At 42.4% G+C, this 23211-nt stretch overlaps 1 protein-coding gene across 4 annotated transcripts in view; it reads left to right on the top strand.

Moving 5' to 3' along the window:
* Positions 1-23211, top strand: part of PPFIA3 (PTPRF interacting protein alpha 3) — a 417083-nt gene that overhangs the window by 142381 nt on the left and 251491 nt on the right. For all 4 annotated transcript variants that reach the window (XM_082273791.1, XM_082273792.1, XM_082273794.1 and 1 more), the window contains exons 4-6: positions 10324-10398; positions 10474-10554; positions 18616-18837. In XM_082273791.1, coding sequence (XP_082129917.1) covers positions 10324-10398; positions 10474-10554; positions 18616-18837 — 378 coding nt within the window. The remainder of the gene's footprint in view (positions 1-10323; positions 10399-10473; positions 10555-18615; positions 18838-23211) is intronic.

A 23211-nucleotide genomic window follows, 5' to 3' on the forward strand; every position in this document is an offset into this window, starting at 1 on the left:
AATGTGAATTTTTCCCCATAGACATGTATGGGGCAGCCATTTTCCCTGTAGCTTCCTATTGATATGTATGGGCATCCATCTTTGTGTAGCCCTTGTGCTATGCTGAGCAGTGTGACCTTCCTTAGGCGACATCACTTCCTGTGCATTCATTTCCTGCTGCTGGCCGAGGTCAATTCCTGTCTTTCTCTCCATGCTGCTGGAAGAATCAGGAGGATGGTTTGTCTGAGGTGGTACAGTACTTGGGGTCCCTGCAGGCATATCCCTGCACTTTCTGCTGCCAGTTTAGTTTAAAGGGGCTCTACTGTGATCTGAGGTGGATACCGCAATCGGCGCTCTTAAAGTGACAGTACTTCGTTTTTTTGCAAATTGCAATATGGAGCCCCAAACTGTGCAATCACCCTCAAACCCACTCTGTGCAACTCCTGGACAGTCCGAATCGCAGTCGCTGGTTAATAGCCGAAAACAGCCACTGCCTTTTCCATCTATGGAGGTGTCCTCTGATTCAGAGGCTGATGGGGTACCCTGGAAGCCCCTCTACCTGAGGGGTCGCTGCCCTCGCAGTCAGATGGTGAAGAGGACCTGCCTTCTTCAGCTGCAGCGCGGAAACGTGGCTTAGTGGAAGCCCTGATTATTTCAGTAAGGGATACTTTAAAATTGGCTGATGAGCCCACACTGGCAGGGACGCGAGTGACTTTTTGCTCTCAGAAGTCTCCAAAAACTGACAGGGTTTTCCCTTGTCCTGACACTTTTCATAATATTGTGAATGACCAATGGCGGTGCGTTAGGCAAGTGTTAGTGGTGTCAAAATGCTTTAAATGCCAGTACCCTTTTGCTGAAAAGGTCTCCAACTGTTGGACGGTGCCACCTAAAGTAGACCATCCTGTTTCCAGATTAAACAAATCTACCCTAGTGCCTGTGGAGGATTCTCCATTTTTTACGGATCCAGTGGAAAGGTGGGTAGAATCCCTTTCCTGCCATTTTCACGTGCTGGCAGGTTTCATTTTAAAACCGTTTTTTGTGTCTGTGTTAGTCTCACAGACAGTGACACAATGGATTAGGGGTTTGCGGGACTCTTTGGACCCTGAGACTGTTCCTCCAGAACAGCTGAAACTGTTGGACCAGGTGATTCAGGCTCTGGTGTTCCTGTGTTATGCATCTATGGATGCGGCTCCCCTGGTGGCCAGGTCTTCGGCCGTGGGCATTGTTTTAAGACGCATGGTTTGGTTGAAGAGCTGGTCGGCAGACCAAGCTTCTACGAAAGCCTTAGCTGATCTCCCCTTTTTGGGAGACCGGTTGTTTGGCGACTCATTGGATGAATTAATCAAGGGCCTGACTGGCGGGAAGAGTACTCTTCTTCCTCAATCCTCCAAGGGTAAGACACCCCGTGCTAAGCGGGGTCCCTCCTTATCTGCTCATCAACGTTTTTTCCGTGCCTCCGGGACGCAAGAAAAAGGTAAGCCGTTCAGAACTTCTGGAGGAACTAAGAAGCCTTGGGGCAAGCCCAAGGCTGGTCAGGCCGGTGCTGCAGACAAGTCCTCTTCAGCATGAAGGGGCACCCTCACCTGTCTCAGGGGTGGGGGGACATCTGCGCTTCTTTCAGGAACCCTGGACTTCCTTCATTCAGGACGATTGGATTCTGGAACTGATTTGCTCCGTGTACAAGATCAAAGTCTGGTCCTGGCCAGGGGAACAGGTTCTTTCAGTCAAATCTTCACCTGTCTCCAGAGAGTTTGAAGGATCTGCGGGATTTGCGGGCTCAAGGGGTGAATGTGCCCATTTCTTCGCAGGAATGCTCTCAAGGTTTCTATTTAAACCCGTTCACGGTGCCCAGAAAAGAGGGCAAAGTGCGTCCAATCCTGGACCATCAGGCTTCAGTGATTCAGGTTTGCACGGCGGCCACCTGGCCGTCTGTGCACACTTTAAAAAATTTTATAAGGTGGATGTGCTGGCATCTGCGGATGCTTTTTTTGGCTGCAAGGTTTTGCAGGCTTCTGTTTAGCGGACCTGGTCCTCTTTGAGAGCGTATTTGTTTTTTTCAGGTGAGCGAGCTACAGTTGTTTATGGTTGAGCTCCATGTAAAGAAAATAACCTTGCACTTATGGTAAAGTGCAAAACAATATAGGTACAGTGATCAATAAATAATATAGGTACAGTAATCAATAAAAAAATAAAAAAAATAAACGTCTCATACAGCTGCTGCTGAAAAATTAAGGTGCAAGTGCCTTAAATAAATGTAAACCGTGTTAGTCAGAGCTGCTTTATATACCATTAAATCAATAAATAATCATAATAAAACGTAAAAGTGTAGCGCTAAAGGTAAAAAATGATAAATAGTGTCCAAATGAATAAACAGCTGATAATCACAATACTGTGTATATGAGAAAAAAGGAAAAAATTAGTGTCCAAATGAATGAGTCCCATAGAAAACTGGTGTGAAGTCAAATCAATCCGCATGCACAATAATCCAAGGGGAGATCTTCCCGTGACACCAAGGGTATGTGAAAGAAAGGAACACCTCTGTGATGGGATAATAAAAGCAGCTTACCAGATTTCCATGGCTGCTCAACTTAATGAGTCAGCCTCTCCCAGCTTTTAATCAAGACCACTGAAGATCTGATATTACATGGATGCTTATTCAGTACAGATGAACCACCTCTCAAGTTGTGTAAAGGGATCAATACAGGATAAAGTTTCCTCAAAATTTTCCAACAGTCATAAATGAATATGTAGGGAAAAAGAAAACGAAGCCCATAGCGTGATCCCGTTTAAAAACACAATCTTATTTATTTAAAATGGTACTCACAATGTGGCATGAATAAAAGGCAAAAGTCTATTGAGACGAAACGTTGGCGACTCCAGACGCAACGTCCACACGCCCCTTGCAACTTTTGCCGGCCTTCATTTTCTTATTGCCTGGGATAACCTGCGGGACGCCGCACCTCCCATCCCTTGGAATACCAATTGATTTGCCTTTTATTCATGCCACATTGTGAGTACCATTTTAAATAAATAAGATTGTGTTTTTAAACGGGATCACGCTATGGGCTTCGTTTTCTTTTTCCCTACATATTCATTTATGACTGTTGGAAAATTTTGAGGAAACTTTATCCTGTATTGATCCCTTTACACAACTTGAGAGGTGGTTCATCTGTACTGAATAAGCATCCATGTAATATCAGATCTTCAGTGGTCTTGATTAAAAGCTGGGAGAGGCTGACTCATTAAGTTGAGCAGCCATGGAAATCTGGTAAGCTGCTTTTATTATCCCATCACAGAGGTGTTCCTTTCTTTCACATACCCTTGGTGTCACGGGAAGATCTCCCCTTGGATTATTGTGCATGCGGATTGATTTGACTTCACACCAGTTTTCTATGGGACTCATTCATTTGGACACTAATTTTTTCCTTTTTTCTCATATACACAGTATTGTGATTATCAGCTGTTTATTCATTTGGACACTATTTATCATTTTTTACCTTTAGCGCTACACTTTTACGTTTTATTATTAATTTGAGTCATTGTTGGTTGATTTTGTGTTGGCTGCTGACATTTATTATTATCTCACTTATCACTCTAGCGCGGGAATTTTTTTGAATTTTATTAATAAATAATCATAACAATAACAATAAAGTGCTTGATATGTCCTTGTGCTCTTAAATATAAATGTCCTTTTTTGTGCAAATAAGCAGAAAGTGCTGCTGTGCTCCACTCTTGAAGAAAGTGCTTGTGCTCCCCCTTCTGTTTCCCTACTCACCAGAGCCAAATATAAGTAACGCGGGGGTCAAAAATCAGATCTCTCTGATGTAGATATGCACTCCTGTGAAGCCAGAGTAATTTGGTGGTATATGTTGGAAGTAGCCTGAGAAGATAGTGATCTTGAAGTCCCTCATTAAAACAAAGAACCATCCATGGTGAAGTATATACTTTCACAAAGAGAAAAGGACCCCCTGGGTGGGACTATAACAGGTAATAACTCCAAAATGTATCAAAAAATTAATTTTATTACATAATATAAATACAGTGAACAGACATGTTCAGATACAGAACGTGACCTTAAAATAATGGCGACTAAACAAAGAATTGATGTGACAGACTTGGCTTGGAAGAACCTTGAATTGGTCCAAAAAGACCCTACGCGTTTCGATATAACGTGTACAATCTCTTCCTCAGGGGTCTTAGACCATAGTTCCACTATACACAATCTATGATAGAAAACAAACATGTTCAAAAAACAATATACAGGTAGTTCTTTTGCTTTGCACCATTGTATATGTTGCCACACATTAACATATCTTTTGAAACATAGATGTACATACCATGAAATCAGTCACATTTATTTGCGAGGGTCGCCTAGATAAAAGCATTGACTGTCCGACCAGCCGAAAGCAGTATGTCACAGATCGGCCTAACTGCCACACTGCCTGCCCCTCACAATGCACCCCAGATGCAGAGGTGTTGATGTTCCAAGTGTGAGCAGTGAGTGCGAGCAAAAAGAGGAGGGGGGGCAATAACACCAGGACTTTACATGGGCTCCAAACGTGGTGACACAGGAGAAATCCAGGCTTAAACTTGCGATTTCTTAAAACTGAAATAATCAGAGAAATATATATATGTATAAGAGAAAGGGTTTTGCAAAATGTAACGCCTCTTTACCCCTGAGGAAGAGATTCTACACGTTATATCGAAACGCGTAGGGTCTTTTTGGACCAATTTAAGGTTCTTCCAAGCCAACTGTCACATCAATTCTTTGTTTAGTCGCCATTATTTTAAGGTCACGTTCTGTATCTGAACATGTCTGTTCACTGTATTTATATTATGTAATACAATTTATTTTTTGATACATTTTGTTGGAGTTATTACCCGTTATAGTCCCACCCAGGGTGTCCTTTCCTCTTTTGTGCAACTATTCAATTTAGGGATGAGGGTTCTCTAACTCCTTTTTTCCTCCTCCTTTGAACCCAACCTCCATACCAATTTGTGGTGAAGTATATACGGTATATCCTTTATTAAAAGCGTAGTAAACAACTTACAAAGCATGCAGTTAAAAACAGCGGTGATCGGCTCGTGGTTACTGCTCCCGCAGCGTGCGTTCCACCAGCCAGATATGACGTGGCACGCTCAAACTCTCGCTAGACGCGTTTCGTCCTCCCCTTTGGGCGTCATCTGTAGCTGACGTATTGAGCGTCCAATGGGTCTATATAATATAAAATAATAGTGCGCTCCTCCTACTCCACCCAGCGATTCCGCATACACCTCAATTGATTGGAACTGATCATTTATGACCGCCCGCTGGTAGTACATGTTATTACAATCTGTGATATTATTATTTACTTATTTATAAATATGCGGCACATGGTGAAATCTTATATTATGAAATCAATGGAGTTAGATTCCGGGTGTTCCATGTAACCTGGTTGGCTATGGTTTAGCCTTGGGGATTTTTTCTTGCTGTTTCCACCCCTCATGTTTGACACTGCTTTGGGATGTCCCAATGGTCAAGAAGAATAGGAGCTGTGTTCGTCAATGAACGAAAGAGAAAATGGTATTTTTGACTTACCGTAAAATCCATTTCTCTGATGTTCATTGATGGACACAGCACCCACCTCTTTGTGGAGTTGGCATTCTTCTGACGCTGTTCGTAACAAAACCGAGTGCCTATAGCTGAGTGGAAGTATACTCCCTGGTACTGCCCCATAGGCGTAGTCAAGATTTTTCCTGCCTAGTGTCCTTCTCCTGTAGAGGGCAGTATAACCTAATAGGAGATAAGGAGCTGTGTCCGTCAATGATCATCAGAGAAATGGATTTTACGGTAAGTCAAAAATCCCATTTTTTTTTTACCTTGGGTGACAACAAAAATAATGGTAGACTAAGTGGTCGAGTTGAAATGGTTCCTGCTAACCCTGGAAAATGTGATGAGATGTGTAATTGTATGACAGACACAGAGGTAAATAGTGTAGTAGAAGCAGACTTCTTACAGGTTCAGGAATATAATTTAAGATTTTCCAAAATGTTTTCAGCGCCAGGAAAAGAAAACTTTAAAGGTGACACCTCTCTAAAAATCCTCTGAATGGCAAGGGAATCTGTCTGCTCTTCTCTAGAAGGATGTGCTGGAACTGGAAAGAGTTCGAAGAAGGGCAACAAAATTAATTAAGGAACTGGGGGAAAGACTACAAGCATTGAATTTATTCTCTCTGGAGAGGAGGGGCTTGAGAGGGGATATATTAGCGATCCCCAAATATCTTACTGGTGACCCTAGCATAAAGAAAAAACTTTTATGTGAAAGAGAGTTTAAAAAGACACGGGGCCATTTGTTGAATTTGGAAGAGAAGCTGTTTAACCATATTTACCGTCAATGTTTCTTTACTGTTCGAGCAGTAAGGATGTGGAATTCTCTTCCACAAGCAGTGATATCAGCAGTGAGCATTGATTGTTTTTTAAAAAACTATTAGATGGGCATCTTAATGATCACCATATACAGGGATACACGTTTACTATTGAAATAAACGCATTCATCACATTCATACACACCCACACAGGTTAAACTGGATGGACTGGTGTCTTTTTCAGCCTTACCAACTATGTAATTATGTAAGGTCAGAGCAGGTGTACTGCAAGTGCAAGCCAGAAAGGCTGAGTGACCGTTTGTTTTGGAGCAAAAGTGAAATGCTGAAAACCCATGTGAGGGAACCTTGTTTATTTGTGTTTGTTGAACCTTATTTTAATAAAAATTGGCAAGAAAAGCCCTTAAAAATAAGAAAAGTGAGTGGCGGTGTCCTTAAAAGCTCATTATAAGTACCTTTTTTACCCTATTTTTTAAGTTATCACATTCCCTGGTGTCCCTCTGTTTTCAGATGCATAGGAGCTGGGGGAGGCGTGTTATGACAAGTCTGATCATTGGAGGAGATCAGGCTGAGTCCCCAGCATAGCTAGAAAACTGACCACATTGTGCTCTCCTGCTTAGTGTGGTCAGTTTTTATTAGGAAAGCAGAGGGACTGGCGTGAACACCAGGGATTTCACACAAACAAAGCAATACAAAGAAAACAGGATACTTTTTTATACAAGTACATGGTACATCAGTCACATATCGGGAATATGAAATGTTGGGGTAACAAACACTTTAACATCTAAACCAACCTCATTGCTGCAGTCTAATGGCACTTTTCAACTGCAAGTACCGGCTCGGCTCTACTCGGCCCTGCTTGGCCCGGTCTGCTTTTCCACTGCTGGTACCACATGGTATGGTGTAGGAACGGTTCGGTACGGTATGGTTTGCTTTTCCACTAAAGTAGTACTAAAGTTAAGTGGGTGGGATAACAATGATTCTCTGACCAATCAGTGGCTAGTAGTGACTGCATGCAAAGGATTGTGGGATATGGTACCAGGTATGGTACCTCTTGGAACCACAATCGAGGTGGTACTGTTTTTGAGAGCCGTACCGTTCGGTTCCATGCAGTGGAAAAGCGCCGCCGTACCGTACCGAACCGTTCCTACACCATACCATGCGGTACAAGCAGTGGAAAAGCACAAAAGCGAGCTGAACCGTTCGGTTCCATGCAGTGGAAAAGCGCCATAACATTCAGCTTAGATAGGAACTTGGGCGATCAGATACTTTGGTATCGCTTTAACATCTAACCGTAAAGAAATTGCATGACCGACTTCCCTTTGCTTCGTAAGGTGGGTACACACAATAAGAAAATGGGGGGAATGATTGTCTGGTTTTCCTCGATGTTTCGCAGCAAGTCGAAACTGCATGGATGGAAATATTGTATGAAAATTATCGTATGACAAATGCTTTTTTGTTGTTTATTATTTTTTATCATGCGCAGTCTTTCGTAGCTGGCTTTTCATGTAAGTAAACTGTACAAAATAGTGCACATTAAACAAAAATAATTTTTTCTGTTCATATATGAGAAAAATGTTGGAGTTTGTCCCTATAGAAATTTTCATTTTGCAAGTCTGAATCAGACGTCGAAAGTTGTGTACACTTTATACGAAAGTCGAACGATCGTGGCTTGTATAAAATTTTTCTTCCAATTTTCTGATAGTGTGTACCCTGCTGTAGAGCTGTAGAAGGAGACTTACAGATTTTGCAGATGCCAGTTAGCTAAGGGGTCAATGTTACATATTTGGTGGGTTTGCACCTGCATTATACTCTTTTGGTCCAAAGTTCAGGATCTCATTGCTCAGATCACAAGGAAAATCCCAACCTTTGACACCACTCTGTTCTTATTACATATATCAAGCAACAAGGGCCCCGTCTAATGGAATGGCTCTATCGGATGGATACCTACTTTTTTATGAAAGAAGAAAGAGCTTTTGATATGGATGCCAATATGTGATCACAACAAACGTTGAACCGCTGCATATTATTTAAATGCTCAGTGACCTTTAAAGCTCTAAAGCCCCGTACACACGTACCGATGGTCGGCTTACAAATGTTCCTCTTTTCTCCCCGGGATGTCGGTGTCTGCTGAAAAGTGCAAAGACAGCACAAGGACAGCACAAGAATTTTGTCCGCCGACTGCAGAAGTGATGTCATGTAATGGTTAACTTTCCCTGTGTTTTCTATTTTCTGAGCATGCCCAGTCTTGCAAATCTGCGGTCTGTCGGCCGAATTGTGTACTGACAGGCGAACAATCGTCCGTTCTGGTGTCGGCATACAAATATTTTCATGTTTGCACGAAAGACTTTTGTCCGCGGATTGTGCGCAGACATCTGTCGGAGGCACCATACTAACACGCGTACAATCGGCAGATCCTTCGTCCACCGACGTTTGTATGCCGACGATCGGTACGTGTGTACGGGCCTTAAGTGTCTGTTGATCAATTAGTAGATTTTGATGGCCACTAAAACCATGGAAAAGGAAATTCCAACAGTCAATCTTTTTTGAGCTGGGGGGGGGGGGGGTGCATGTCATATTTGTTGAGGTAGGTTGCTGGGGGAAGTTGAAAACATGGATCAACTGCCTGTATGTAACTCCCCTCTGCTGCCCATGTGAACCTAGTCTGTCTTTTACTTTTGAAATTTTTGGCAAAGGGTTACAATATATTGCTTGTGGTTAGCGTTTTTTTAGGGAATTAACTAGAAGTCAGCTGTGCGTTTAAACATTTTGCCTGTGTTTTACACTTCTCCTCTTATGATCTCCTAAAATAGGTTTTCCCAAAGCGATCATAAATGGCCCCTAGGGTTGATATAAGTATCCAAGGGGTCAATAAAATGGGTGAGGGTCAATGGGTTGTCGATAAATTATTGAAGGTTGATTGGGGCCAGTTTATCTTTTGGGGTCTCTGGCTCCCAGACTCTGGTGTGGCCCAGGTTTGGATGGTCAACAGTCAGCAAAAGCAGCCTTAAATTGTTGGTAATGGCCTTGCTTACCCATATACTTGTACTGTGACCTTCCTTCCCCAGGCTCCCAGAAAGGATACATATACATGTTCATCTTCTGTACTAAATGTACTTTACTACTTTAAACTCGCTGATCCAGTGTGTACAACCTCCTCAAATTGTTACAGAGCCACTGAGTACAGCTTTGTGTGGGAAGGTTGTATTATTTAATAGTTTTTAATACAAAAAGTTCATATAATGATTGGGGTTCATGAACAATCTGAAACTTCATGAAGGGGTCAATAACTTCAAGAGCTTTGAATGCTTATCCTATAACCATTTACATGTTCATCTCTGAATAATGACCAAGCTGAAGGTAGAAACTGATTGGCTACCAAGCAAAGCTACTCCAGATTTCGCACTCTCCAGTTTTAGTAAATCAACCCCTTTATAAATAGTTTATTGGCTATATTCATGTTAAGTGACTTTAAGGGAGGAGATCTTGCACTTGTTACATCAGCAATTTATGGTTTATGTGTTAAAGAAGTCTACATTTGAGTTAAAATAATTTAAAATCTTAAATTGGCTTGAGATTGTGAAAAGACCCTTCTTTTACCTAAGGGCCCTTTTACACAGGTGCCTTCTGTTCCGATCAGTAGATGATCTGTGAGCTGATTGAAGCAAAGGAGGTGGATGATAGGTCTGTGTCCTCTCAGTGTATACAGAGCAGACACAGACAGACCCCACTCTGCTCTATAGCCAGCCGGCTGCCTCTGATCTGCCCAAAGGGAAGAGGACACAGTCCTCCTCCATTTTTTTAGTGGGCCTGATCAGGCCTGGAAGATGGTGGGTGTAAAAGGGATAAAAGTTTGTTTACACAAGCCAGTCTGTAGAAACGCAAGGACCTTCTGACCAGGTTCGTCTGAAAAACTGATTGGATTACCCATGTGAAAGGGCTCTTATACTACATTCAATTTTAAATACTTTATTTTTTCCAGGTGCGAGAGCGCCTCCGTGTGGCACTCGAAAGAGTTGCAGTGCTAGAGGAGGAGTTGGAGATGTCCAGTCAAGAGGTGGGCTTGCTCACATTTCTTTGGAGCTGACTTTTGATATAGTCAAGAAGTATTAATCTCTGTCCTATGTTTTAGTCACTAACGCTTCGAGAGCAACTTGCCAGGAGGAGATCGGGAATTGATGATGGGAATAAAGATGGAGACTCCCAGAGCTCTGTAAGTACCACACTAACATAAATTGCATCAGAGGAAGAGTTGCATACATATACAAACATTTCAAATCATCTTAACATTCAGTGAAAACAGATTAGAACTGTATATTTAGTTACAAATAGCCCTATCCAAAACATAAACCTGCTTCCACACCCATTTTTAGGCCCTACACTAACTGCCTTGTAGAGGAAAGATGTGTAAACTTACCTATTCTGAGGGAGCTCTACTCCAGTCATTTGATCTCTTCAGTGCCGACTTCAGAGAGGAGGTAAGATTGCCAACACTGGCTGCAATGCTTATGTGGTGACGTCACCTATACACTTATATGGGGCATCTGTTGCCAGCTGTGCCTTTTCTCCCTTGAAGTGGTATTTGTTCCTGTTCCAACTTTGGAATGTTTTCAGGGGTTTTACTCAAACCTCTTTACAGTTCCCAGGAAGGAAGGCAAGGTATGTCCAATTCTGGACCTCAAGGCGCTAAACTGCTTTGTGTGGGTACAGAAGTTCCGAATGAAGTCCATTCGCATGGTAGTGGCATCCCTACATCAGGGGGATTTTCTCCCTTCTATCGACATCAAGGATGCCTACCTTCACATTCCAATATGTGCCAGTCTCCAGTGCTTCCTCCACTTTGCGTGGGCGAGGAGCATTATCAGTTTGTGGCGTTACCCTTTGGTCTCGCCTCAACAAATGTGTTGAGCCCGGTGCATGCATTGTTGCGTCAGCGGGGGATCACGGTACTGGGGTACCTGGACGTTCTTCTGTGCGCGGAGCCCCAGACTGCTCTGACTGACTACTTGTAGATTGCTCTGCAAATTCTGAGGGAGTTTGGTTGGATTCTGAGCCTTCAGAAGTCTGCTCTGGTTCCGCCCACAAAACTGGACTATCTGGGTCTGACTCTGGACTTGGCCTCAGACAGAGTGTTTCTTCCTCTGGAAAAATTCCAGACATTGCAGGAGACAATTCAGCTTCTGTTGTCCAGCAGATGGTCATCCCTCTGGGCTTGCATGCGTGTGCTTGGCCTGATGGTGTCTCCGTTGGCACAGTTCCACACGAGATCTCTGGAAAAAGAGAGATTCTGGTGAAATGGAACAAGAATCCACGGTCTCTAGAGGTGTCTTCCTTCTCCGGCACTTCGACTGGGAAAATCCTTTCTCCACCTGTACTGGACGGTTGTCACCACGGATTCCAGGCTATCCGAGTGGGGAGGCATCCTCGGTACATCCTGAGTGTGCTCAGGGGGTCTGGACTCTGGAAGATTCCAGACTGCCGGTTAATGTACTGAAACTTCGAGTTATCAGACTTTGTCTGGATCGTTGGACAATTCGCCTTCAGGGCTGTCCGGTACGAATTAAATCAGATAATGCCTCAGCTGTGGTCTATGTCAATCACCAAGGGGGCACAAGAAGTGTCCTGGTGGCTCGGGAAGTAGCTGGTATTCTAAGATGGGCAGACAGATTAGTTCCAGCCTTCTCTGCTGTACACATTCCAAGGAAGGTACAGAGGTTTGTCGCACGGTCTCGGGATCCTCTGGCCAACGCTACAGAGGCATTCTAGTGGCTCCGGACTGGCCTCGCTGGTCTTGGTACTCAAATCTGGTACGGCTGGTCGCCGATGCTCCTTGGAGACTTCCTCTCAGGGGAGGTCTGCTGTCCGAAGGGCCAATCTTCCATCCTGCTTTACAGTTGCTGGCTTTAACGGATTGGCTGATGCTGAAGGATAGAGGTTTGTCTGAATCGGTAATTCCTACACTTTTAAAGGCTTGAAAATCTACCTCTAGGAAGATCTACTATTGCATTGCGTGGTGTGAATCTCTTGGGGTTCCCCCTTTTCCTCCAAGGGAGCTCGACATTTGGCTCCTCCAGTGTGGTTTCCATTGCCGCTGTGGGACCTCAGTTTGGTTGTCAGTTCTCCAGAAACCTCCATTTAAAAATATTCGGGAGGTTCCCCTGCTTACGTTGTCCCAGAAGGTGACCTTTTTGGTAGCTATTACTGCTGCGCGCAGGGTGTCAGAGATGGCGGTGTTGTCATGTCGTTCACCTTACCTGGTGGTTTACTGAGATAAGGTGGTTCTCCGTCCCTCTCAGTCGTTCCTTCCAAAGGTTGTCTCTGATTTCCATTTGAATGAAGACATTGTGTTTCCTTTCCTATGTCCCAGGCCTAAACATCCTAAGGAAATTGCCTTGCATTCCCTGGATGCGGTTTGGGCAATCAGGGTGTACCTGGCAGCTACGGAGTCTTTTAGGAAGTCAGACTCCCTATTTGTATTCTCGGATGGACCTCGGAAAGGGTCGCTTCTTCTGTGACCATTTCCAGATGGATCAGACAGACAGTGATTCAGGCCTATTCAATTAGGGGTCAGGTTCCTCCATTCCCTGTTTAGGCGCGCTCTACTCGGGCGCTTAGTGCCTCCTGGGCCTTCTGTCATCAGGCGTAAGTGTAGCAGCTTTGCAAGGTGGCCACCTGGTCGTCTGTGCACAATTTCACAAAGTTTTATGTGTTGGCATCTGCAGATGCTTCTTTTGGTCACAAGTTTTTGCAGGTTGCTGTTTAGAGGACCTGGTCCTCTTTGAGGGTGTATTGTTTTTTTTTTCAGGTGAGCTCCAGTTGTTTATGGTTGAGCTCCATGTTACCTGCATGTTTACTGTTTCCACCCCTCATGTTTGACACTGCTTTGGGACATCCAAATGGTCAAGAAGATAGGGAGCTCTGTCCGTCAATGAACGAAATATCCTATGATATCTCCTTGGACTGTCTTCATATAGCAATCAGCTCAATGTATATAAGAAAGAAGAAAGGTCCAAATTAAAGTATCAATCAAAGACTTTATTTCCTTAAAAACACTTCTCACTTACATCTAGGTAAAGGTTAACCTTCTGGTGCATTGTTCCCCTGACAGGTCAGTAGGTAAATTGCAGTTCAAGTTTCCAATAACAGCCAGTACTTTCACCACGGCTACTATTCACAAGATGCAGCCGACGCTTCTGATCTCTCCCCTCGTCAGAGAGACAGCTTGTGGGTGATGACAGACTGTGTGTAGGAATGCCCCGCATCACTAACACCTCCTATGCGTTATGTCACAGACACGTGACATCCTCAGGGTAGGTTTAATTGGTGGCTTCAGGCGAGTACAGAATACAGTTCAAAACTCTTTACCCTCACCAATTTCCTCTCTCAAATCAACCAAAAACTGTCCACAGACAGTCAAATCAGCAGAATACTCTGAACTAGCTCATATCCCAGGGAGTAATTGTACCAGTACCTCCCCAAGGCAGGTTCAAAGGATTTTGTACCAAAGTTCAACAGGGGTATTCGCCCTGTTCTAGACTTAAAATCTCGAAATACCTTCACATTCCAAAATTTGCCATTGCATTTGCAAGGTTGGTAACTGTCTTTGTAAAGCCTTAGAAAGAGACATTTACTCCAACTGCTGTCAGTCAAATCCTGGAGGGGAGAGGGCTGTGGACGAGGTACGCTGTGTGTCTGTGGATGCCCACAGCCCCTGGCTCTCCCACCCACATGTGTGCCCCTAAAGCAAAAGAGTCTATAACAATAACCCGACAGCCCTGCACTATGCAGTAATTTTCAGCTTTCAGCACTCTCACACTTTGAATGACAATTGCTCAGTCATGCTACACTGTAACCAAACAAAATTCTTATCATTTTTTTCACACAAATAGAGCTTTCTTTTGGTGGTATTTGATCACAACTGGGGTTTTTTTTCATGATATAAGCAAAAAAAGAGCAAAAATTTTGAAAAAAAAAACACTTTTTTTTAGTTTCTATTATAAAATTTAGCAAAAAAATAATTTTTCTTCATACATTTGGGCCAAAATTTATATTGCTACATATCTCTGGTAAAATTAACCCAACTTAGTGTATATTATTTAGTCTGTGTGAAAGTTATTGAGTCTAGAAGCTATGGTACCAATTACTGAAAATTGATCACACCAGATGTACTGATGGCCTATATCCTTTCTTGAGGCCCTGAAATGTCCGGACAGTACAAATACCCCCCAAATGACCCATTTTTGTAAAGTAGACAGTCCAAGGTATTTAGTAAGAGGCATGGTGAGTTTTTTGAAGTTATAATTTTTTCCCACAATTCTTGGGAAAATGAAGAAAAAATTTTTTTTTCTTTTTTTTTCCCAAAACGTTGTCAATTTATAAGCTATTTCTAACACATAGCATGTACACAGAAAAAATGACACCCCAAAATTCATTCTGCTACTCCTTCTGAGTATGGTGATGCCACATGTGTGAGACTTTTACACAGCCTGGCCACAAAAAGAGACTCCACGTCCAAGTAGCACCATAAGGCGTTTTAGGAGCATAAATACACATAAAACTTTCTTACTACCTATCACACTTTTCAAGGCCCTAGAGCACCAATACAATGGAAAAGTCCACAAAATGACCCCATTTTGGAAAGCAAACACTCCAACGTATATTCTATGAGTCATTATGGGTCCTTTGAACATGTCATTTTTTTCCACAAGTTTTTGGAAAATGTGGGAAAAAAATAAAAACTTTTTTTTTTTACACAAAGTTGTCAATTTATAGGATATTCCTAACACATAGCATGTACATAGCAAAAATGACACCCCAAAATACATTCTGCCACTCCTCCTGAGTATGGCAATACCACAGGTGTGAGACTTTTTCACAGCCTAGCCATATAGAGGGGCCCAACATCCAAGGAGCGCCATCATGCATCCTAGCCACTTGCCTAGGCCTATTTTTGACATTTGGTGTTTACAAGCTAAAATCAGTTGTTTTTGCTAGAAAACTACTTAAAACCCCAAAACATTATATATTTTTTTTTAGCAGAGACCCTAGAGAATAAAATGGAGATTATTGCAATATTTTTTATCACACCGTATTTGCGCAGCGGTCTTCCAATCGCAATTTTTTTGGAAAAAATTCACTTTTTTGAATTAAAAAATAAGAAACCAGTAAAGTTAGCCCAATTGTTTTCCATAATGTGAAAGATGTTACGCCGAGTAAATAGATACCCAACATGTCATGCTTCAAAATTGCGCACGCTCACAGAATGGTGACAAACTTTGGTACTTAAAAATCCCCATAGGCGACACTTTAAAAATTTCTACAGGTTGCTATCTTAGAGTTACAGAGGAGGTCTAGGGCTCAAATTATTGCTCTTGCTCTAACGATTGCGGCGATACCTCACATGTGTAGTTTGAACACTGTTTACATATGTGGGCGGGGTTTCCGTATGCGTTCGCTTCTGCGCGCGAGCTCACGGGGACAGGGCGCTTTGATTTTTTTTTTTTTACTATTTATTTTATTTATTATTTATTATTTTTTATTTTTACACTGTTTTTTTAAAAAAAAAAATTGATCATTTTTATTTCTATTACAAGAAATGTAAACATTACTTGTAATAGAAAAAGGCACGACAGGACCTCTTTTTTGTGAGATCTGGGGTCAAAAAGTCCTCAGATCTCACAAGTACACTAAAAGATAGAAAAAATAAAAAAAATAAAAATAAAAAAAAAATTAAATAAAATGAAAAAAAAAAAAGGGACCTTTAAACTGGTTGCTAGGCAACGACGTTTGTCGTAGCTCCGGTCCTCCAAGACCATAGAGTCGAGTGAGGGCAAGCTTGCCCTCACTCGACATCCTGTCTGTGAGGATCCGGGACCGGATCATTTTCCCCGCTGCCGGTGGGTCGGGTAAGCGGGGAAAAGGACCAGAATGTGGCGGGAGGGCTGGGACCACCCTTATCGGAAAGCCAACCATCCTCCATTTAAAAAAATACCAGGGTTATGGCAGCTATCTGCTGCCATAACACCGGTATTTAGGTTTAAACGGAGGACGTATATAAACCTTTTTGGACTTCGACATGGTGGCTATATGAAGGGTGACAGGTACTCGGGTACTTTGCTGGGCAGGTGACAGGTACTCTGGTACTGATGAGCAAGTGGCAGGTACTCGAGTACTCCGATAGGCAGGTGACAGGTACTCGGGTACTCTTATGGGCAGGTGACAGGCAGGTGATAGGTACTGATGAGTAGTACTGATACTGATAGGCGATACTGATACTGTACTGATGGGTACGGATGATCAGTACTGATACTGATAGGTGATAGGTACTGATGGGTACTGATGAGTACTGATGAGTAGTGATAGGTACTGATGAGCAGGTGGCAAGTACTCGGGTACTTCAGGTGTCAGGTACTCTGATGAGCAGGTGGAAGGTACTCGGGTACTCTGATGGGTAGGTGACAGGTACTCGGGTACTCTGATGGGTAGGTGACAGGTACTCGGGTACTCTGATGACGGGTACTCGGGTACTCCGGTGACGGGTACTCAAAGTACCCGAGGACCTGTCATCAGAGTACCCGTGTACCTGTCAATGACAGCTTGAAGTCTTTTGTGGTATTTGTGGATGAGGCTCTTTATCTTCTCAGATGGTAAAGCTGCCCATTCTTCCTGACAAAAAGCCTCCAGTTCCTGTAAATTCTTGGGCTGTCTTGCATGAACTGCACGATTGAGATCTCCCCAGAGTGGCTCAATGATATTGAGGTCAGGAGACTGAGATGACCACTCCAGAACCTTCATTTTATTCTGCTGTAGCCAATGACAGGTCGACTTGGCCTTGTGTTTAGGATCATTGTCATGTTGGAATGTCCAAGTACGTCCCATGCGCAGCTTCCGGGCTGATGAACGCAAATTTTCCTCCAGTGTTTTTTTGATAACTCTGCATTAATTTTGCCATCAATTCTGACCAAATTTCCTGTGCCTTTGTAGCTCACACATCCCCAAAGCATCAGCGATCCACCTCCAGGAATGGTGTACCTTTCATCATAGGCCTTGTTGACTCCTCTCCAAATGTAGTGTTTATGGTTGTGGCCAAAAAGCTAAATTTTGGTCTCATCACTCCAAATGACTTTGTGCCAGAAGGTTTGAGGCTTGTCTCTGTGCTGTTTGGTGTATTGTAAGCGGGATACTTTGTTTCATTTTCTTCTGGCGACTCGCCCATGCAGCCCCCTCTTTTTTCAAGTGCCTCCTTATTGTGCATCTTGAAACCGCCACCCCACATGTTTTCAGAGTCCTGTATTTCACCTGAAGTTATTTATGGGTTTTTCTTTGCATCCTGAACAATTTTCCTGGCAGTTGTGGCTGAAAATTAGTTGGTCTCCCTGACTGTGGTTTGGTTTCAACAGAACCCCTAATTTTCCTCTTCTTGATTAGAGTTTGAACACTGCTGATAGGCATTCTCAATTCCTTGGATATCTTTTTATATCCTTTTCCTGTTTTATAAAGTTCAACTACCTTTTCCCGCAGATCCTTTGACGATTCTTTTGCTTTCCTCATGACTCAGAATCCAGAAACATCAGTGCAGCACTGGATGAAAGATGCAAGAGTCTGTCAGGAGTTCAGAAACGTATTGACCTTTTATACACATACACTAATTACAAGCAAACAGATCACAGTTGAGGATGGTTACCTTAAATAGCCATTCAAACCCTTTTGTGTCAACTTGTGTGCATGTTATCAGGCCAAAATCACCAGGGTATGTAAACTTTTGATCAGGGTCATTTGGGTAGTGTCTGTTGTCATTATGATTGAAAAAGAGTAAACACAGTTGATTGATAATAAATGGCTTCAGCCAAACACTAACCATGAGTGAAAAAAAAGTTTTTGTGTTATCATTCATATTCTTGGAAAAATGGCCAAGAAATCATAAATTCTGCCAGGGTATGTAAACTTATGAGCACAACTGTATATATAATATATATAGTTAACTACTTGTTTTTTTTTTTTTTTACTATGATTATCCAATAGCATTAGTAAAAATGGTAGAGATGCATCTGTATCAAACATAATTGCCACAAACTCTGAAAATCAATATATCCCATACCATTCGAATCAACAGGTTTTAGCTTGCGACCAAAGTATTCTGTGGCTTATTTGGTTTAGACCAGGGATGCCACTGTTCACCTATTCATTAACTGATCCAACTAATACGTTTATTTTCTCTAAATATTATGTTTCTAAGCACCTAGGACCTATGGTTATTTTTGTGTGTTCTTTTTAGACTGTCATCAATGGCTCTACTCACCTGGAACTGAGAGGTGGACGAGAGTCAGAACTTGAGGAGTTGGTAGAGAAGCAGAGGTTAGAGCTGTGTCAGCTTAAGGAGCGTTTAACCATGATGTGCCGCCAAATGGCCGAACTTGAGGAAGAGCTAAACACAGCACAAAAAGATCTTATAAAGTCTGAGGAGGGCTATGCCAAACTGCAGCGTGATCTGAAAGAGGTAAGTCCACCCTTTCTCTGTTCTCAATACATATTAGTGAGCTACGGACATAGGAAGAACTGCTGTGGATGGCTACCTTATAGGTTTTCTTCGCCGCTCCCAATGGGCGAAGTAGCCCTCACCTGCTGCCTAAAAGTGTTTATTAAATCTTACAAGTAGTAGTCCTACCATGTGCATGTGTGCCCAACTATCTTTCCAAGCACAGTGCAAGGCTTGTCGGGCAGACCATATCCTATTGAGATATTTTGCATTGCACTTGGCAAAACTACCAGATACAGTCTGATGCAGATGAAGCTCAAGTAGAATCTTAAACTCTCGTCCACAGAGAACTTGCAGTGTTTTGCACACAACTAGGAAACTTGAAATGATCGCTAATATCCTAAAAATTACACAAGATAGAATGTTAGCCCATGGCAGAATATAGGTTATTCCCCTGCTGTATTTTGCAATAATCTATAAAGCATATTAGAATGAGCCAAACCTTGTAGTACTTTTTGGTTTTAGTAATGTTTACCTATAAGTAATGATGTGATGTTACTTTCACAGTTTTACTTTTTGGGTTCCATATTTTATTATTACGCTTCATGTACAGATACTGTATTTAGGTGCTGCCAGTAGTAGACATCTGTGTTTATGTGGAAATGTGATAACTAATATTATATGGAAATATTAACAGAAATGTATTTGTTTTGTTAACCACTTGACCTCCAAAATATTTACCAACCCCCCCCCCCCCCCCCTCATGACCAGGTCATTTTTTGTGATACGGCACTCCCTTATTTTAATTTTTTGTGTATATATATATACACAAAAAAAAAAAAATATATATATATATATATATATATATATATATATACACACACACACACACACATATATATATATATATATATATATATATATATATATATATATATATATATATATATATACATACAGTGCATTGCGAAAGTATTCGGCCCCCTTGAACTTTTCGACCTTTTGCCACATTTCAGGCTTCAAACATAAAGATATAAAACTGTAATTTTTTTTGAAGAATCAACAACAAGTGGGACACAATCATGAAGTGGAACGAAATTTATTGGATATTTCAAACTTTGTTAACAAATAAAAAACTAAAAAATTGGGCGTGCAAAATTATTCAGCCCCTTTACTTTCAGTGCAGCAAACTCTCTCCAGAAGTTCAGTGAGGATCTCTGAATGATCCAATGTTGACCTAAATGACTAATGATGATAAATAGAATCCACCTGTGTGTAATCAAGTCTCCGTATAAATGCACCTGCACTGTGATAGTCTCAGAGGTCCGTTTAAAGCGCAGAGAGCATCATGAAGAACAAGGAACACACCAGGCAGGTCCGAGATACTGTTGTGGAGAAGTTTAAAGCCGGATTTGGATACAAAAAGATTTTCCAAGCTTTAAACATCCCAAGGAGCACTGTGCAAGCGATAATATTGAAATGGAAGGAGTATCAGACCACTGCAAATCTACGAAGACCTGGCCGTCCCTCTAAACTTTCAGCTCATACAAGGAGAAGACTGAACTGCAGAGATCTACAGCTGAGGTGGGAGACTCTGTCCATAGGACAACAATCAGTCGTATACTGCACAAATCTGGCCTTTATGGAAGAGTGGCAAGAAGAAAGCCATTTCTTAAAGATATCCATAAAAAGTGTTGTTTAAAGTTTGCCACAAGCCACCTGGGAGACACACCAAACATGTGGAAGAAGGTGCTCTGGTCAGATGAAACCAAAATCAAACTTTTTGGCAACAATGCAAAAAGTTATGTTTGGCGTAAAAGCAACACAGCTCATCACCCTGAACACACCATCCCCACTGTCAAACATGGTGGTGGCAGCATCATGGTTTGGGCCTGCTTTTCGTCAGCAGGGACAGGGAAGATCGTTAAAATTGATGGGAAGATGGATGGAGCCAAATACAGGACCATTCTGGAAGAAAACCTGATGGAGTCTGCAAAAGACCTGAGACTGGGACGGAGATTTGTCTTCCAACAAGACAATGATCCAAAACATGAAGCAAAATCTACAATGGAATGGTTCACAAATAAACATATCCAGGTGTTAGAATGGCCAAGTCAAAGTCCAGACCTGAATCCAATCGAGAATCTGTGGAAAGAACTGAAAACTGCTGTTCACAAACGCTCTCCATCCAACCTCACTGAGCTTGAGCTGTTTTGCAAGGAGGAATGGGCAAAAATTTCAGTCTCTCGATGTGCAAAACTGATAGAGACATACCCCAAGCGACTTACAGCTGTAATCGCAGCAAAAGGTGGCGCTACAAAGTATTAACTTAAGGGGGCTGAATAATTTTGCATGCCCAATTTTTCAGTTTTTTATTTGTTAAAAAAGTTTGAAATATCCAATAAATTTCATTCCACTTCATGATTGTGTCCCACTTGTTGTTGATTCTTCACAAAAAATTACAGTTTTATATCTTTATGTTTGAAGCCTGAAATGTGGCAAAAGGTCGCAAAGTTCAAGGGGGCCGAATACTTTCGCAAGGCACTGTATATACACATATACACAATATGTATATGTATACATATACACAATATATATCTATATATATATCTATTTATATATATATAAAAGGCCTCCTGAAAATGCAAGCGCTAAACGCGGGTGAACGTTTGGTCGTGTTCGGTCGCGTTTTTGCGTTTGAAACGCCGGTAAACACACGTTCTGAACTTCCTCAACGCAAATAATTGCTTTCCAAAAAACTACACTGAACTCACCTGCCTGTAACTGACTGTAAACGACCCTGTGTACATGGACAGATAAAATAACAGAGGTGGGTTCAGGGTCTTCTGAAAAAAACGCCCAACTGCTCCTAAACGGCCGTTTACAAGTTGCAGTGTACATGAGCCCTAAGACAGTGATCAGTGCTAAAAATATGCACTGTCACTGTACTAATGGCACTGGCTGGGAAGGGGTTAACATCAGGGGCAATCAAAGGGTTGACTGTGTGTCTAGCCAGTGCTTGTGTACTTTGTGGGAGGTGCTTTTACTAGGAGATGGCATTGATCCATGTTCATACTTTGCAGGAACGCAGGATCAATGCCTTACCTACTGACAAAACAGTGATCTGCCTTGTTTACATCGGCAGATGGCTGTTCTGGCTCTCTGCCTAATGATAGGGGCGGGCCGTCGGACATTGACCCTGTGATACCTGCAGATCAGCTCCCGCTGTTCATGATCTTGCACAGAAGTGCCGCCTTCCCACCATATATGTAAGTTATACTGTCGGCAAGTGGTTAAACAAGATGAATAGAAAAGTGTGTGTCAGTGAAGTGGCGGACAGTTAGGCCCTGTTCACACTGGTGCGACTTGCGCTCCAACTTTGAGAGCACATGTTGTATAACATTTCCAGTTCAAAGTTTCCCTATGAGAGCCATCTTAACTGATCTGACACAAGTCGCTCTGACTTTTGAAAAGGTTCCTGCACTACTTTGGTCTGACTTGAGTGCGATTTCAGCCCAAAGAATATAATGGAAGTCGCATCCAAATCGGAACACCATCCTAACTGATCCAACATGTGCTCAGTGGTCAATTGCCCTAGAAGACTCCATGCCCCTGTAGCCCCTCATGTTGTGTGTTGTGGGCTGTGCAATGTTAGCAATGCAAAATGTATTGAAAAAAAAAACGGCGTGCGGTGCCCCTTGAAATCCATACCAGGCTCATTGGGTCTGGTTAGGATCTTGAGGGTAAACCCCATGCCAAAATTAAAAAAAAAAAAAAAAATGGTTTGGACCCCCCCAATACATACATATAAATTTTGAGGGGAAACCACACACCAAAATTTAGAAAAAGAGGCGTGGGGTCTCCCCCAAAATCCATACCAGACCCTCTATCTGAGCATGCAGCCCGGCAGGTCAGGAAAGGGGTGGGGTTGCCCCCCACCTTAAAGCACCTTTTCCCCATGTTGGTTGGGACAAGGACCTCTTCCCCACAACCCTGGATGATGGTTGTGGGAAGGATATGCTTATCAGCATCTGGAAGCCTCCTTTAACATGAGGGCCCCCCAGATCCTGCCCCCCCATGTGAATGAGTATGGGGTACATAGTACCCCTACCCATTCACCCAAAAAAAAAAAAGACAATGTAGTGTAAAAAAAAAAAAAAAAAAAAAAAAACAGGGACAGTTTTTGATGTCCTTAGTATAAATTATTAATGTCTCCCGTGGTAGCTCCAACATTAATCACGACTAAATCTCCCGCTTTTCTGACAGCTCCGGTGTCTGACAGTTCTTAAAGAACTATAAGGCGAGGCCATCAGTTGATTTCACCCAGAGACCCCTCCCCCTTGGGACGTCAGGCCATCATGCCTGGGGTGATGCCACAACCAGGGGGGAGGATCT

Source organism: Pelophylax lessonae, assembly GCF_965119305.1.
Source record: "Pelophylax lessonae genome assembly, chromosome: 12".
NCBI classification, from domain to species: domain Eukaryota; kingdom Metazoa; phylum Chordata; class Amphibia; order Anura; family Ranidae; genus Pelophylax; species Pelophylax lessonae.